The sequence below is a fragment of the Oreochromis niloticus genome, linkage group LG12 (genome assembly GCF_001858045.2).
Source record: "Oreochromis niloticus isolate F11D_XX linkage group LG12, O_niloticus_UMD_NMBU, whole genome shotgun sequence".
In the NCBI taxonomy this organism is placed as follows: Eukaryota; Metazoa; Chordata; class Actinopteri; order Cichliformes; family Cichlidae; genus Oreochromis; species Oreochromis niloticus.
In genome coordinates, this window is record NC_031977.2 from 34,998,835 (window position 1) to 35,015,099 (window position 16,265).

Here is a 16,265-nt window from a genome sequence, read left to right on the forward strand (position 1 = left end):
ACTGCCTTCAAACTTGTGGGGACCGGCATTTTGTCCCCACAAGTGTAGCGGCATGCCAATTTTCTGTCCTCACAAAGATGTCTACACACTCACACACACGGTTGTTATAGTCTACTCAGGTGTGTCTGTACCACTGTCATAGCCTCAGGCTAAACACTGCAGAGACAAAAGGGGGCAAATGAACTTTAAATAGCCCACTAGTGGCAGAAGGAGCAGTGCTAACAAGGGGTCACATTTCAGTTTGAAGGACACTTTAAGGGTGCAGTGCTCCATTTCCCAGGGCTCTGTTACACCCAGTGAAACACATGACAACCCCCGCCCTGCAAAAACAGTGACTAAAACCATGTTTCAGGTCTGTACAGCTTTTCTAGCATCAGAACAGAAATTCTCTCCTCAATTAAACAACAGAGGTGGCCTAGATCTCAGTACCAGGAGAGCTGCAGACACAGGTACACACACACACACAGCCAGATGACTGGGGCTGCAATGAGATCAGAGCAAATTCCACAGTGCCCGAGAAAGCCACAGGCCGGAAACAAAGTCAGGAACAGGAAAGAGTTATGAACACAGAAGAGACAATGGCGAGCTCGGCCAAAGTGCTGTAATTTTGTGAATGTCCACGGGTCAGACCGTTTCCAAGTTTCCTACCAAACCCCTCACAATCTGCTGCTTTTTGGCATTTTTCATGAAGCCATGAAAAACGTTATTTACAGCACTATAAGAATTTGCAGAGTTACACCAGCTCATTATGAGAGGGTCAGGTGGAAAGTACTGATTGATTTTTTGATGGCAATGCCATGAACTAAGGAGAGCGTAATCTTTGTATCAGTGTGTGAAAGTCAAAGGTCTGCATGTATGCATGCATGTATGTCCCGATGTCAAACCTCTGGCAGCAGCTGCAGGATGGCAGTGGAGAACAGCGTGCCAATGGCAAGCGCGATGAAAAAGGTGAGTGCATATTTCCCATAGCGCGACTTCGTCAGAGGCACGAGGAAGACTCCGGTCAGGGCAGAGACATTGATGATTGTCACACTCAAGAAAGAAAAACCCCAAACTGGAGTTGGAGTGACAGGAAGGTACAACGTTAAAACAAAGCGCTGTGAATAACGTGCAGTCATCCATCTATAAATGCAGTTTAAGCTGTGGATATAAGATAACGTCAGCCACCTCAGATTCAATCATACAGGTCAAGAATTAAAAAAAACAAAAACAAACAAACAACAACAATATTTTGACAATGTCAGCAGCCAATGAAAAACATCATGTGGGCTCCGGCTGTTGGATGTGAGAAAACTGTTGTGTGAGTGTCTTAAGTCTGCAAGATCAGCAGCTACTTTGAAGTTCATGCCAACAGCAGTGGATTTTCCATCACTGCAGAGGTGACAAAGTAAATTCTCATTATTCCAACAAATCCATACGATAGCATCAGCCTATTTGCTGTCAGTTCAAATCTGGTATCATACAGTCATATGAAAGAAAGAAATAACACCATCTTTCAGTTTTAAGGTTTAAGTACACATATAATAAAAATAATCTGATCCTTAGAAGGTCTTCCAATCATTTAAATATAGCCTCAAATGAACAACAGCACATGACATGTGTCGTTATTTCTTTAACAGTTTTTGAAAATCCCTTCCTGCTTCCTGCAGCCAGGTGCTGCTATTCAAATGCACACGATTACTTGTTCATCAGCCAGTTCAACCAGCTCGATACAGCCAGACACTTTGGCAGTTTGCTGGTTTGGAGCGTTCAGGTGGGCGTTAAAAACCATCAGCAGCGATCTTAAAGAACAACGCCTGCAAACATCAGTGAGGTGAAGCAATGCTGTAAAGAAAAGTGGCCAAAATTCCTGTGAGAGAGTGATGAAACCATTACTTTAAGGCATTGCTGTTTAAAGGTGCTTCTCCGAGCTACCGTATCATCGGGTGTAGTTAGATTTTCCACCCGCTGCTTTTGGATATGGCTTTGTTTTTGATAGATAAAAATATGACCGTATAATATGTCACGTGTTGTTGTTCATATGAGATTGTACTGAAATTTGGAACTCGTAAGGACCAGATGATTTTTTAAATTATGTCCTGATACGCAAAACCAAGAGAGCTGAAAGCAGATGCATTTTCCTTTTTATATGACTGTATGCAGCTGCAGTTTATTGATTTTTAAATACTCAAAATAGGCTGTTCTTATATTTTCATGGGGTTAAAATCAGTGCTCAAACTCATGTTAATAGATTTTCTCATCAGGAGATGAGAAAAATTGGCTGCACAGCTAAATCAGCTAGAAGCATGCACCACATAAATCCTGCAATTTAATCCACTTTCTGTTCCCTTCTTTAGTTTTAGTTATTATATTGTGAAACACTGCAGCTTTACTCCACCTGGACTCTAGAAAGCAGTCAAATAAAACAATTTAAGTACAAGAAGTAGTTGAAGTGCTCACACACAGTGCTAACAGACATAAATGTGATGTACACTTGCTGTACAGTTAAATATATTAAGCAACACATGTAAAACGAATAAAAGGAAGTAGCCATTGGTTAGATTTTCCGTATGCTGTAAAACAATTTTTTTGGAAAGCGAAGAGTTTGATGCTGCGAGACAACTTCTCAACTTCTTGCTGAGGAAGAAACAAGTAAACAGATGAGCAACAATGGTGATGAAGGAAGACGAGTACAGCCGAGGAAAAGAGATATTTAATAATGTTTAAAAAATGCACAAAGAGGAGAAAAGACTGTATCAGATCAGCAATGGTAAAAACTGGACGTCAGCCTCTCAGGTCATGTTGCTAAACTGGATACAAAAAAGGATAATCGGATCATATTTCAAAAAGGATTTCCTAAAAGAAAATCTGCTGCATGCAGATCAGAAGCTGTGACAGTAGTTTACCAATAACAGCACCAGCTCAGCTATGAGCCATGGGAACTTTATCCTAAACATTTTGATGACACCTGAAACTCAAATAGAATTTTAGAGAATACAGATCCAGATGTCTGTCTTTGAGCTGTTTAGATGAGTTTGAATCGTTTCCTCTTTCTGATGGACTTATGGTGAAACACTCTGTGGTTTCTGACTCAATAGCAAAACTCCTACTCTGTTTTTTTCCCCACTACTTAGCACCACAGTTTTATATTTCATCATTATTATTTAGCGTTTCCAGTATCTAATGGACCTACAGTAGCTCCGGAAAAACAAGAAACACCAACATTTCCATCACTGACTTGATATCAGTTCTCAATGTCAATGGTAACTTTGTCTCCAATGGGAAATTGATTTGCTAACTTAGCATCCCTGCAAACTTTTGTGTCTTTTGGTCTAACAGCAGACACTTTATTAGGTACATCTTCTAGTGTGGGTTAGGTCCCACTTTCCCATCAGAGTTGCCTTTAATGCTTCACGGTACAGACTCACAGACTGCTGAAAACATTTCTCAGAGATTTTGGTTCATAATGACGTGATAATATCACCCAGTTCTCCATGATGTCAATCTGCTGTTCCAGCACATCCCCAAAGGTGCTGAGGTCAGGTGACTCACCTTTCCTACTCTTTCTGATGGTTGGTTCTAACGTCAGCAGTATGGGCTCAAAATGTGGTCATAAATATTTTGTACTTGTAAATCAGGATTTGTATGTGTAAAAAAGATTTGTGTGTGTAAAAAAGATTTGTGTGTGCGTAAAAAAGATTTGTGTGTGGACTTTTACACACGCACAAATTCTTTTTACACACACAAATCTTTTTTACACATACAAATCCTGATTTACAAGTACAAAATATTTATGACCACATTTTGAGCCCATACAGCAGGCTGTACTGACCATGTCTACATCTCTGAGTTACTGCCATGTGACCAGGTGATTAAATATTTGTTAACAATCACTTGAGATGGAGTACATATCAAAGTGGCTATGAGTAACCTGCAAATTCCATGTTTGCAAATTGTCTCCATTACTGCTATGTAGAGTGTTTTTCTTTAAAAAGAGTCCCAAGGAAAGTAATTTTAAAGACTTCTGGAAAATCACCGATCTATTGAGAAATGTTCATGGCGTACAAGAGCCGTGCAGACGAGTCAAAAACCATTTAAACACAGCTGCTGGACACGGGGTTAAGAACATAAGCAGCAGAATAAAGAGAATGTCATCAAACATCATTAAAACAAGTATCTGGTTAAAAAAGGATCATTATTTCATGTCTATTAACAGTATATCAGTGCTAATGCGAGTCCTTGGGTAAAGCTGGATTATTCACATAATGAGAAAAGAAAAGGTTATTGAATTTTCTCTCTGATGCCCGCAAACCTCCAGCTAGGAAAACATCTCTCAAGCCAAAATAAGCTGCCTAAAGAGGAAAGTGTGAGGTGAGCTGAAGCCATGAGAGCCTGATAAGGGAAAACAAATTTGTCAGTGGAGAGTGAGAAATAGAGCCGGAGCTCCGGGGCCATTTCTTCTTCACCTGTCAAGGATGAAATAAATAAGGACACCGGCTACAGCACAGGATTCAAGCCCAGAGTCTTTGCCTGCATAAAGAAAGCTGTTGTTTTTTCTTTTAGTTGAAGCTCAAGAAATGCTTTGGACTTTTTTAAACCGATGATCCTGAGGCCTTGAGCACAAAACATCACATGACTTAACCAAAATCTCCAAGTCTGTGATTAGCTTGCTTTTTATACCAGCCACACACTCCACAGCTAATTTAGTTTTACTTCATGAAGACTCAAAGGTTTTTCTTTTTCTCTTTAAACAGCAGCCTGCACTGAATTCAGCATTTCCTAGAATTTCAGACAGAATGTGCATGTCAAAGCGGCTCTCAGGCTTAAAACATCCTGCTGGGTGTGTTCAGTCAGCAGCCTGCACGGAGTTTCAGCGGTTCAGCAGCCAAGGAAAGAGGAGCTTTCCAGTCTGGACTGTCTTTACCTGGATGAGATCTGTGCTGCATACTGAAAACGCTGAGAGAAGCTGGACTGTGGACTCTGAAAGATGTGCTGGTTTTTACAGAAAACTGAGAAATGCAATCTGAGCTCTTGGCTAACTGCGTGTGCTTATTTTGGCTTTCAGCTCCTTCGGGGACACCATAAAATCACCATCTCCAGGCAACAAAACACACATTTCGAGCTGAGATTTGATGAAAGAATGTGTTTGCAAGGTGTGTGATAATACTTGAACTGACAACAGACATGAAAAATGAGGCACAGAAAACCTTGAAAGAAATACAGCGATTGCAGAAGAAGTTAAAAAGAAAATATGTGGAGAAGAAACACTTTCTGGATTCATACTGTTTTCGTCTGAGATGTTTCTTCTAAATAAGGCTTTAAAAGACACATTAAGGAGCAAAAGGTAAACTTTGATCAACACATATGCACAATTTCCACCAGAGGAAATTATAACATAAAAATATCTTAAATATTAGCATTTAGTTGGTGCTCACCTTCAGCGTCTGAGGGCCTGGGGGAGGTGTCGCTGCTTTGCTCCTCCCCTTTATGTGCCCTGCAGCTTCCAGCATCCAGCTGCTGCAGCATGGTGGGGCACAGCGCCTGAAAACCCCGCCCATCCAGCCGCGACTCCTCGCTGAAGCTGTAAATGGCCAGTGTGTCTGCAGGCAAGCACTGGAACAGGAAACATACCCATAAAGAACCCACACAAGCTAACATCATATAACCAGGATGCAGTGACAGGTTAACATGCTTTTCACCTTCATGTGGATTGAAAACACAACACAAATGAGTCTGCCAAGATTCATATTTGTAGTATAGACTAGACGAAAGTAATAGGAAGGCACTATTGCATAACACTGGTGTCACCAATAAAAAAAAATAATTAAAAAACAGCATCTGACCAAATAAAAATGATTCAATTTTAGACTCTACTGATTCAATTTTAACAAAGTAACAGTTTAAAATAATCCTTTTTGCTGGGCCTTGTTGCTGCATCATCACAGCACTGTAACATTTTTAGTGGGCACGCTGAGGCACGCTGAATCTGCTCAGAGATTCATGTTCACACTGGTGCATTTATTTGCTACACTGTATTTTACAAAGGTGGGAAAGAAAAGTCGATGCTGAAAATAATAAAAAGCAATAGGCCTGCTTTAATATCTGTGACATGATAGAATGAGCTGATGCCTCAGTACAAAATATGCCGCAAAGTCAAATTGTGGAACACCCTGATCATTCTTTGTAGTCCGGCCGGTTATTGACAAACGCAACGTTTTCAGCGTCTGTGCCAGATGCGTGAGAAACGTGACCAAGCACTTGGCAGAGAATACCAGCCTGTGAGGCACCGGAGGTGGGACGTGATGACAGCAGTTGGCTAAAGGTTGCACTTCTGCTTCTGTTCTCTTTGGTTCATAAACCCGCACAAAGACATTAAGTGTTTGTTCTTCTGTTGCCATATTCACACACAGATGCATCTCAAAAACCAACACCTGACTCACATGTTACGTCCTAATCATCATTTTTTGGAAAGGTTCATACTTGGCCACTAGTACACACAGCAAATCTATTCGAAAGCAGATCAACAAGTGAGTGAGTCAATGAGCCACGACACTAAGTATGGGAAATATGCTAAACAGCTCAGCTATCTGGAACCGGTGCCGCCTGTTTCTTCCAGACAGGACTAAAGCTGGATTTATGATTCTACTTCAGAGTCCTGCAAAGGTGCTAAGGCTTTGCCAACACCGCTAACATGCTCCTCATCAAAAAGTGTAAATATATCCAGCAAATGTGTTGTTGTTGTTTTTTTACTTTTTGCATTTCTGGTCCTTTTTGCAATTTCTACAACACCATACAAATTAAGGGAATGTCCTCACCTGCTAGGTAGCAGACCAGGTACACAAGTACCAACACTTGTTTAGCTTTTCATCATTTTGTGGTTGACAACTCATTAGCTAATTTTAGTTGTTAGCTTCTATTTGTTATATTTTTTCCACAACAGAAAATTTTTTTAACTCAAAATGGAGAGAATGAAAAGGTTTTGTACCTTGGAGCCGTTGAACTGGGGAGGTGTGGTTGTTGGTGTTTCAGCTGTGCTGCTGCTGTCGCTGTCACTTTCACTCTGGCCCTGGCTGAGGGCTGCTAACAGAGATCGCAGCTGAGGGACCGTGATGGTGCTGTTGTCGCCATAGCGGGACAGCAAGTCCTGTAGCACCTGGGCAGGTGACTGCGTCTGACTCTCCACCTGACCTGTCACCTGGCCCGTGGGGCAGAGCACCACAGCTAGAGCCAACAGGAACGCCCAGTCAACGTGAAAGAGGCTGGTGGATGTAGCGGCACGGCCATGAGGGGAGCAGATGAGCATGTCTTCTTCAGTGGATGGAGGACGTCGATCTGTGGGGAGGACAGAAGCCATAAAAAAGACAGTTTGATTAAATCTTTGAAATTACTGAGCAGAATGTGGCATTACCTCGCTTTTCAGGAAACTACTTGGATTGCATGTTGAAGACCTGAAATACCAGACTACCAATATCTGTTGGAGACATCAGTGTTTGTGTGCAAGCACGCTTCACTATTTGGTGGAAATTCACTATACTGTCTAAACAGCATAGTTTCTGTATGGGACTTCCTGATAAGATAAGATTGTGTTAACATTTTGATAGTACGTAACACAATACAGTTAGTAGTAGTAGTTTGGATGCCTAATTTCTGATAGAAAACAAGCACGCTAACAGTAATATATGGGTTGATGTTGATGTTTCTCATATGTTTCTCTTATTTATCCCAGCCAATCTGAGCGATCGGGGTAGAAGGGCCCTTCATCAGGGAGGCCACATGACAGCCTGCCCGGAGTTTGCCAAAAGGCACCTGAAGGACTCTCAGACCATGAGAAACAATTCTTTACTCTGATGAAACAAAGATTGCACTCTTTGGCCTGAATCCAGGCAGCATGTCTGGAGGAAACCAGGCACTGCTCATTACCGGGCTAATAACATTACTAAGGTGAAGCATGGTGGCAGCAGGTACTGGGAGACTCGTTGGTAGGGACGGGAAATGAAAACCCAGTAGTCCAATTCCTTGGAATGGTTAGTCTGCCTGTCTTTCTATACTCTCGCTACAATCAGCTGGTTTCTGCTCGTGTGACAGAGGAGGAAAATAGTGACACTGTCATGGTCCGCGGCTCGGCGTCTGAGGAGCGTTTGGGATGCCCAGGTGGCCACACCTTCAGGTGGGGCTGTCATCTCCACACCTGCATCCCATTCCAGGCGATCATCAGGAAGACGATTTAACCCCGCACGGCCGGCTGCTCCACACCAGTCCATCAGTCGCCATTCAGTGGTAACTTCCTGGATTTTATGAACTGTGTTAATGCTGTCACTGTGTGCTCAGGTTATTGTCCGGCGTGTTTGTGCCTTCACCTGCCTGTCCTCCTGCCCGCCTGGATTTCAGAGAAACCACCTATCATCCTCTCCGTCTCCCTGGAATCCTCTCCCGCGGACACTCACCCCTCCCTCCGGTTTCCATGGTCCGGCCCCGATCCCTCCCACGGTCCCGATCAGGGCGTTCCCGTGTCGTTTATTTCCCGGTCTCTTCTGTTCAACACTAAAGCAGCGCGTTCCCTTTGGTTATTCCGGGTCACCTTTAGTTAAAATATAAATTTGTTTCGTGTGCATTTCTGTGTATTGTGTTTGCTTTTGGGTCCAGCTTGGGTGTTAGAACTACGGTTCTTGACAGACGCAGCCTACAGCGTGGACATTACTTTTAATTTTATTGTGTTCTGTTGTTTTATGTGCAATTTTTTTTTTCACCGATCACAAGAAAGAGGGGAAATGCCTCCAACATGCACAAACATTTGACCAGGCAGCGTGTAATTAATTTGCATGAATGTAAATTAATGAAATGCTGCTTAGAGATGGTGGTGACTCTCAAAGTGCAGCCAACGAGAATCGGTAAGAAAAAGAATCAATAAGTGCAACTGATAACGAAATCGGTATCACAAAATTCTAATCAATTCCCATCTCTAGTAGTCAGGGTGATCCAGAGCGCCCCCATCGGACTGGGGGCGAAAGTTCATCTCATGGCCATGACTTGGGAGGATCTTCCCAACTTCTTAGTGAACATCTCTGTCAGCAGAAGCCCGAGACAGAAGTCGAGCAAGAAGAGGGACCATCATGGAAGGACAGGCCCCCGCACAGCATGTACCACCAACAGACAGAAGAAGTGGCTTATACTGAGAAATCCTACCAGTGGCTGAACAAAGCTGAACTGAAAGTCAGCACAGAGGCACTAATCATGGCAGCTCGCAGGAACGACATCTGAGAGTTCTGTCCAGACGTGCGCAGCCCTAGGAACAACAAAGACACTGCAGAGGACAGTCAAGTGCTCAGCTCTCTATGGGAGCGTCTTATAATTGCATAATAAAGTGTTAACCTACCTGGTGCTACAAAGCTATGGTTCGGATAAAATGAGCACATTAGCCCAGGAAAAAGGTAGGACAAAGGTTAACTTGTTCTCAGTGGTACTCCATGTTAAAGGTCCCCCAGAGACACATCTGTTCGATGTATGTATGATGTATGTATGTTCGATCTACAACATTAATATGCTGCTGTGTGGTTTGGATTGCTCACTATGAAAAAGTCCTGACCCTAAGCTTAATGTGCAAACTGAAGTCTTCCTGAGCCCGGGATCGATTCTTTTTTGAATTATGACAACTGAAAGATTTTGGAGCTTGTATCTGCTCAAAAAGAAACAGAGCGCTGCAGAGCCTCATCCAAAGCAGGAGAGAAACATGGCTACCATAACACTCTATAATATACAAAATAACTGCTGCTTGAAGCAAAGCTGTGAACTTCTAATTAAACACCAAACACACAAGGTGACACAAAGAGCTTTTGTAGCACGAAGCACATGCTGCAAACAGGAAACCGTGGGATAAACACAGTCCCCAATTACAGACAATTACAGGAAATTATAGCACACAGATTATCACTGACAATCCCAACCAATGTGCCGTCTGTCGACTGGAAACAGGATTTACTGATCTTTCAACACTTTACTCAATCGGTGTCGGTGGGAAAATATCCAATACTGTGTGTTTCGACTATATAAAACCCTTGTGATTTCCACTTTTTTAAACTCTGACAGTCCAATCACATAGGATCATGTCCACATAGGGTCCACTGTTATAACAGAGTCTCTACTCATGTCTGTGCACCCTGCAGGTCTACAAGCAAAGCTGAGCTGAATAAACACAGCCATTCATTTTGTTGTAAAGAAGCTCACCTTTTCCTACAGAGGTGCGTAATGATAGCCGGTGAGTAAAGAGGCTGTTTCAGTCGGTCTGCCCCGAGGCTCCCAGCCTGCTGAGTAATGCTCACGGGTAACTTGGGAGCTGAGATAGATTTGGGGAGGGAGAAATGTGAGTCTGAAGAGAGCAGCAGGGTCCTCGGGAGTGCAGCGGGCTGTGGAAGAGAGAGAGACAGATAAAATGAAGGTTACGAGTCACTGGTGAGGAGGAAACAAATAGGGAAAGGTAGACAAAAAGAAATGAGGACTAAAACGAAACCTGAAATGGCAGCTGCCAGCTTAAATCTACCATGTGTGCTCTTATCCATCGATTCGTCCACTTCCTGTCTGACACTCAGGCCACAAAGTCAAGAACTGAGCCGAACCCTGAATATTTCTTTTCTGCAACTGAAGTGTTTCTTGTTGACACCTATGCAGTTACTTAATACTATAGCATTGAACAGCTCTGAAAAAGATCAACTTAGAATCATCAAGTAAGCTGACGTGCAAGTGATCAGGATGATTCACTTTAAAATTTCTCACTTCCAAACATCAGTGATGTTTTGGAAAAATGCAGCCTGGAAAAGTAAAAGTTTTATTTTATCTAGGGAAGTTGACTAACCAATTTGAGTTCAGGCACTGTCTTTACTCCTCTCTGCAAAGGTCTCTGATCTGAGGAGGCAAAGAGAAAACTCTCCTCTTCTCCCCAGTGGATTACACCCTCTCTCCCACATTTTCCCCACCACTTGGCCTAATGAGGCCTTTTTCTGGAGTTGGTGGAGGAGAGAAATAGAATAAAACTTCAAAAGCGTCTTTAGGTGCTACTTTTTCAAACTTTCTTCCCTGCAAGTCTCTGTTGCACAATCCTCCTTAAAGTTGCAGGAGCTCTGAACCTTGGTCTCCTTCCTGCTGCCTGCTAACGTTCAGGCACACGGGGAAGCTGAGAGTAAACAATGGTACTAAAATAAATTAGTCAAGCTAAAATTGATACATTTCTAGAAGATAATGAAGTAAAAGCAACAAATACTTGCTCCTGCTGAGGGAGTGTGTGGTGAACACTATGTTGTGCAATAAGTATAACTGGTCCACATATAGTGAAGTTAAGTAGTTGACAGAAGCCTAGCAGATATTTTATTGTTCTTTCAGCTTTTTATAATGCCACTGCCTTAGCCAAACATCCTCATATTAACAGGATTTGCCTGGTTAAATAAAGGTCTTAAGTAACTCGAATCTTAAGAATGAGATTGAGTAACAGCCAGCTGTTTTGAAGCTTCACCTTGTGGTTTATCTGCTGTTAGCGCTCCCTGTTAAAACCCAGGAAAGCTGCCAGAAGTAAACCGATATCTCCCTCATCTTGTGCATTTATTTTTTATAAGAGAGTCAAGGTGTGTCAGCCTATATTAGAGAGTGAAAGCACAGAGGTGAAACAGATTCACGGGCATGGTCGAGACAAATGTTTGTCTAGAAGAAGGTGAGAATATTTTAAAGAGATGAGCAGCGAGGGAAAAAGCCAAGACACATTTTCTCCAGGACACTATAATCACAGTTTTCTTTCTCTATTTGCAGCCTAACAAGTCTGAAACAAAAGTTTCCCAAAATGTATATGGGTTAATTCCTGTAAAACCAAAAAATGGGCAGACACCAACAAAACCCAGAAGACTAGAAGCTCTGCTGCTACATTACACATGAACCACCCAACAAACACAGGAGGAAAGGCTTTAATTAATATGAAGGGCGTCAGTGTTGAAACTTAAGAACCAGCCACGTAATCTTCCTTAAAAAATTAACACAAACACACACAAACACACACACACACACGTCAGGTATTCATATCCTGTGGGGATATCTCATTGACATAATGCTTTCCCTAGCCACTTACCCTAACCATCAAAAATGAACCCTAACCCTAAACCTAACCATAACACAACATAACCCTGACACTAAAACCGCATTTTGAGTCTCAAAAATGCCTTCAAATTTGTGGGGACCAGGATTTAGGTCCCCATAAGGGCCGTTGGTCCCCACAAGTAAAGTAAGCTTCCAATTTTTAGTCCTCACAATGATATGAATACATGCTCACACACACACACACACACACACACACACACATGCAACACGGATGTTTGCAGTCAGTCGATTACATAAATCGTCAACTATCAAATGTCAACATCAACACGAGCACCATTATTGCAGTTAGAAACCTGCCTGTGACAATCTTCAGGTTCCACACACTAAATATACACATGCATCTCAGCGTCTGGAGGATGGGCAGCTCCAAAAAGCCGAGGTGCGATAAACAGTGAAGGAGCAGAAACATTCCTCACTGGCAGATGGCTAAGGTCCAATCAGAACAAGTGCCCCGAATGTCAGCGTGTTGGGTCACACTCATGTCACCATGTCTGTTTTAGTGGTGTGTGTGTGTGTGTGTGTGTGTGTGTGTGTGTGTGTGTGTGTGTGTGTGTGTGTGTGTGTGTGTGTGTGTGTGTGCACAGTTAAGATAAAAGCTGGCGGGCGAGACTGGCAGTCTGCAGCACAGACGTGAGCTCTTCAACATGAAGGCCACGGATGGAAAACATGATGATTGCCTTGGAGCTGCAGCAGAGGGGTGAAGGAGGGAAAATGCTTAGTCACCAATCCCCGACAGCATGCAGAGGACCTCGGATGTCTCAAGACGTCACCTGTCGGTCTGAGTTTGTCTTTTTAGTCTCCCATCATGACAGGATAATCTCTACCTGATCCATACCCAACCCCCCAAATAAGTAAATAAGTAAACATATACTTATTATCATTTCAGCGATACATTTTTTTATTAATATGTATCCCTGAAGATTTGTTCCCATTTTCAAAATAAGTGTAACTTCTATTTAAATACACCACTTTAACAGTAACATCAAACAAAACATCTTCATACCAATAAGTATAAATACAATGATTATATTTCTATATAGTATAAAGTACCAATGCCAGGGAAGAGGAAATCTAATCTAACACTGGCACGAAAATGAATCCCATTAAACTGTAGCGCTGACAGGAAGGACAAACAAGACACATCGGGCTTCTGTTACAGATCAGGTAGCCATCCACGAGCTAGCAGGAAAATACTGAAGCCAGAGAAAGTCGTGAACTCGGAGGCTGAGGTCACCGCTGTAACCAGGCGGTATCAGCGCCGAGGGCCATGAGCACTTGTGGTGATTAACCATTATTACCAGTGTTATCTGCACTACTGTCACATCTCACAGCTCCTGCAGCCACGAGTAAACACCGCTCGATGACCAGTTTCCCTCGTCATCACCAACTTCATGTGCTGACAAGGCAGAAATAAAGTCTGTGGTGGGTTACAGGTCTCACAGGAATTCTGGCTGACACTTTACCAGCAGCCTCAAAAAGAGAACATGAGTAACTGCTTTCCATGGATTAGTTTAACCAAACAAACCATGACCACTCCAAACCCACGCATCTTTTTAATAAATTAGTGAGTAATTAGGGTGATGCATACTGGTGAGCTAATCCACAAACTAAACTAAATCATAAAAGCACAGAAAGAAACTTTCTGCTCTCATTTCACCTTTTTAAATCCAGCATCATGAGTACAAGGAGCATAGATGTCGTCATTTGGCACCAGAAAAGTTTTAAAAGGGTAGTCTGAAGAGGCAGATCTCGAGAAACAAGTGGGTGTAACAAAAAAGAAAAAGAAAAGTGGAATTTGTTAACAAAACGAAACAAAAGAAGAGCACAGGGGAATTAAACCAAACAAAGCAGTGAATAAAAGAGGCGCCTGAAACAGTAAGATTAAGCAAGAAGTACTTTGTGTCTTTCCAAAAATAAAATCAAACAGCATAATTGCAGTCATTCTTATCCTTACTTTCAGCTGGGGAAGATCACAAGTCTGTACAAAGAAGTAATAAGTCAACCCAGCGTTTATCAGTCTAGATACTAACGCGTTCACATGAAAGGGATGGCGTTGGCATCATATTACTGATCACAAACTAGGGTAGGTCTACCGAAGCCCGAGGGGAGATTTTACAAGGAGAAATAAAACTTTGGCCAGCGTGAAGCAAGCAAAGGTGCCATAAATGCCGTCTGTGGACGATAACACATTCACCAGTATCACAGCTCTGTCATTAAGACCTGACGTACCAACGAATGACAAACGCTTGACTATGTTCAGGTGTTTAAACTCTGATGATAAAGGATAAATATAAAAAAAGAATTTAAAAAATGAATTCAAACTTAGGCTTTGAAAAACTGACATAAGACAAAAAAGTACAAAGTGCTCTGTTTTAGGATCATATATAGAGGCTTACAGAGCAATAAGGTTATTTTTATATTGCAGCCAGAACGAATAAAGTTGCTTCTAAGAATCCGTATTTCTTACCGATGCTCTTCGGGGAAAGATAAAACTCTGCACTCTGAAGTCCAAGAGATCTTACAGAGATAGTTTTTCAGAGAATTCAATGATCAACAGGCAGTGGTTCCATTCATATTGCCCAACAAAATGATAATAAGAACACTTAGTATTAAGTGCTGCCATGTCACGTGTGTTTCCATAAAATCAATATTTAGGTCTTTAAATAACAAAAGTGACGACTGCCAGTCCCAAACCTGGATAAATGGGGAGGGCTGTGTCACTAAATAACAAAAGTACTTTCATTATCAATCACTTTAATGGTTTTTAGTCCAATAACTGTACTTATCAGTTGTTGGACTTGTGATAAATGTAAAAACATAAACAAGCTCTCAGATCTGATTTCAACAGGCTTTCCCTGCAGACTCATGCTGACTACAGAGCATGCATTTTGTCATACCTTTTCTATGAATGGAGACTTTGCAATTTCCAGCAGTTTGCTCCTCACATCTCGTCCGTCCTCTCACATCTGCACTCTGAACTCTCTCCTCCCAGGCCACCTTATATACAACCACAGGATAGACCAGGTGAGGATGTGCATGCCTTCATCAACCCCTAATTACTGTTTCGCTTGGTTCTCGCGCAGGTATCATCAACCAAAGCCGTCATTAGATGAGAGAGCGATAGCTGTGGGCACTGTTTTGGTTCACCAAACGCATTGTTATTGTGCTCCACTCATCCTGAGTACACTCCAAAGGACCACCAACCATAAAATTAAAGGGTTTCAATGTGACCCGGACTGACTCAGACCCCGTCTCTCTTACCCAGAGCAGCAAGCCAGACACAGAAAGCCACAGAGCATGTGCACTGAAGTAAGTTACTCACATTTTAAGTGGTGGGTTACCGTTTCCTTTTTAAGAGAACATTAAAGATAATTAATTTGATGGCTGCAGTGTAAGGTAGAGTAAGTTAAACATGACGTGGATTAAACTGAATCTTAGACCATAAACCTTTTTCAAGTAGGTTAAATCCATGTTTGGGAAATGCATTGATTAAAAAAAAAAAAAAAAAAAAAAAAATCTAATTAAGATCATTGAATCTAACTACATGTAACTGAAATCAGCACAAAAACAGGATAACAACAGCACATGCATGATCCAGTTTAATGACTCAGAGTAGCGAGGCCTGGTCAGGACGTGTCAATTAATGTGGACAGAGCTCTGAAGAAATCAACCAGATGAATAAGGTAAAAGAAAAACAAATCAGCATCCTCAGAGCTGTTATGAAGAAGGAAACTATTCATAGAGGGCAAAACCATTTCTGAACCAGACTGTAAATATCCTGCATGCTATGGCTGGGTAATCAATCAAAAATTAATCATTCAGAACCTCGAACTGACGAAATCTTGCTCAACTTACTTTCTTTTTTTGTTAGTGTTGTTCTTCTGTATAAAGAGCAATAACATTGTCATGACTGACTGCAGCCAACATGAACATTGTTTCAAAGAATCTGCATTTCTTACTGAAGCTCTTATCCAAATCAGGGCTGCAGGTGGAGGGCGGGTCTTCTTGGAACACTTTGTGACAGTATTCGCTCCTCAATGATGTACATTTGGTGTGTGATCGTGTTTTTGTGCATCTGTGTGTGTCTGTGTGTATAAGTGTGGTAGTATACGAGTGAGTGCGTCTCTCTGTAAACCTTAAGCCCACCATAGAAA

The 16,265-nt window shown here is 42.0% G+C and overlaps 1 protein-coding gene across 4 annotated transcripts in view; it reads right to left on the minus strand.

Moving 5' to 3' along the window:
* Positions 1-16,265, minus strand: part of slc39a14 (solute carrier family 39 member 14) — a 31,769-nt gene that overhangs the window by 12,326 nt on the left and 3,178 nt on the right. Inside the window, exons 2-5 of one of the 4 annotated variants that reach the window (XM_013270885.1) lie at positions 10,201-10,379; positions 6,965-7,311; positions 5,415-5,592; positions 885-1,054 (exon numbers count right to left, since the gene is read on the minus strand). In XM_013270885.1, the coding sequence (XP_013126339.1) occupies positions 885-1,054; positions 5,415-5,592; positions 6,965-7,282 (666 nt within the window). In that variant the 5' untranslated portion in view covers positions 7,283-7,311; positions 10,201-10,379. Of the gene's footprint in view, positions 1-884; positions 1,055-5,414; positions 5,593-6,964; positions 7,312-10,200; positions 10,380-15,008; positions 15,109-16,265 lie in introns of all 4 variants that reach the window. The other 3 variants (XM_005451528.2, XM_005451527.2, XM_019365570.1) reach the window with 3 other exon arrangements.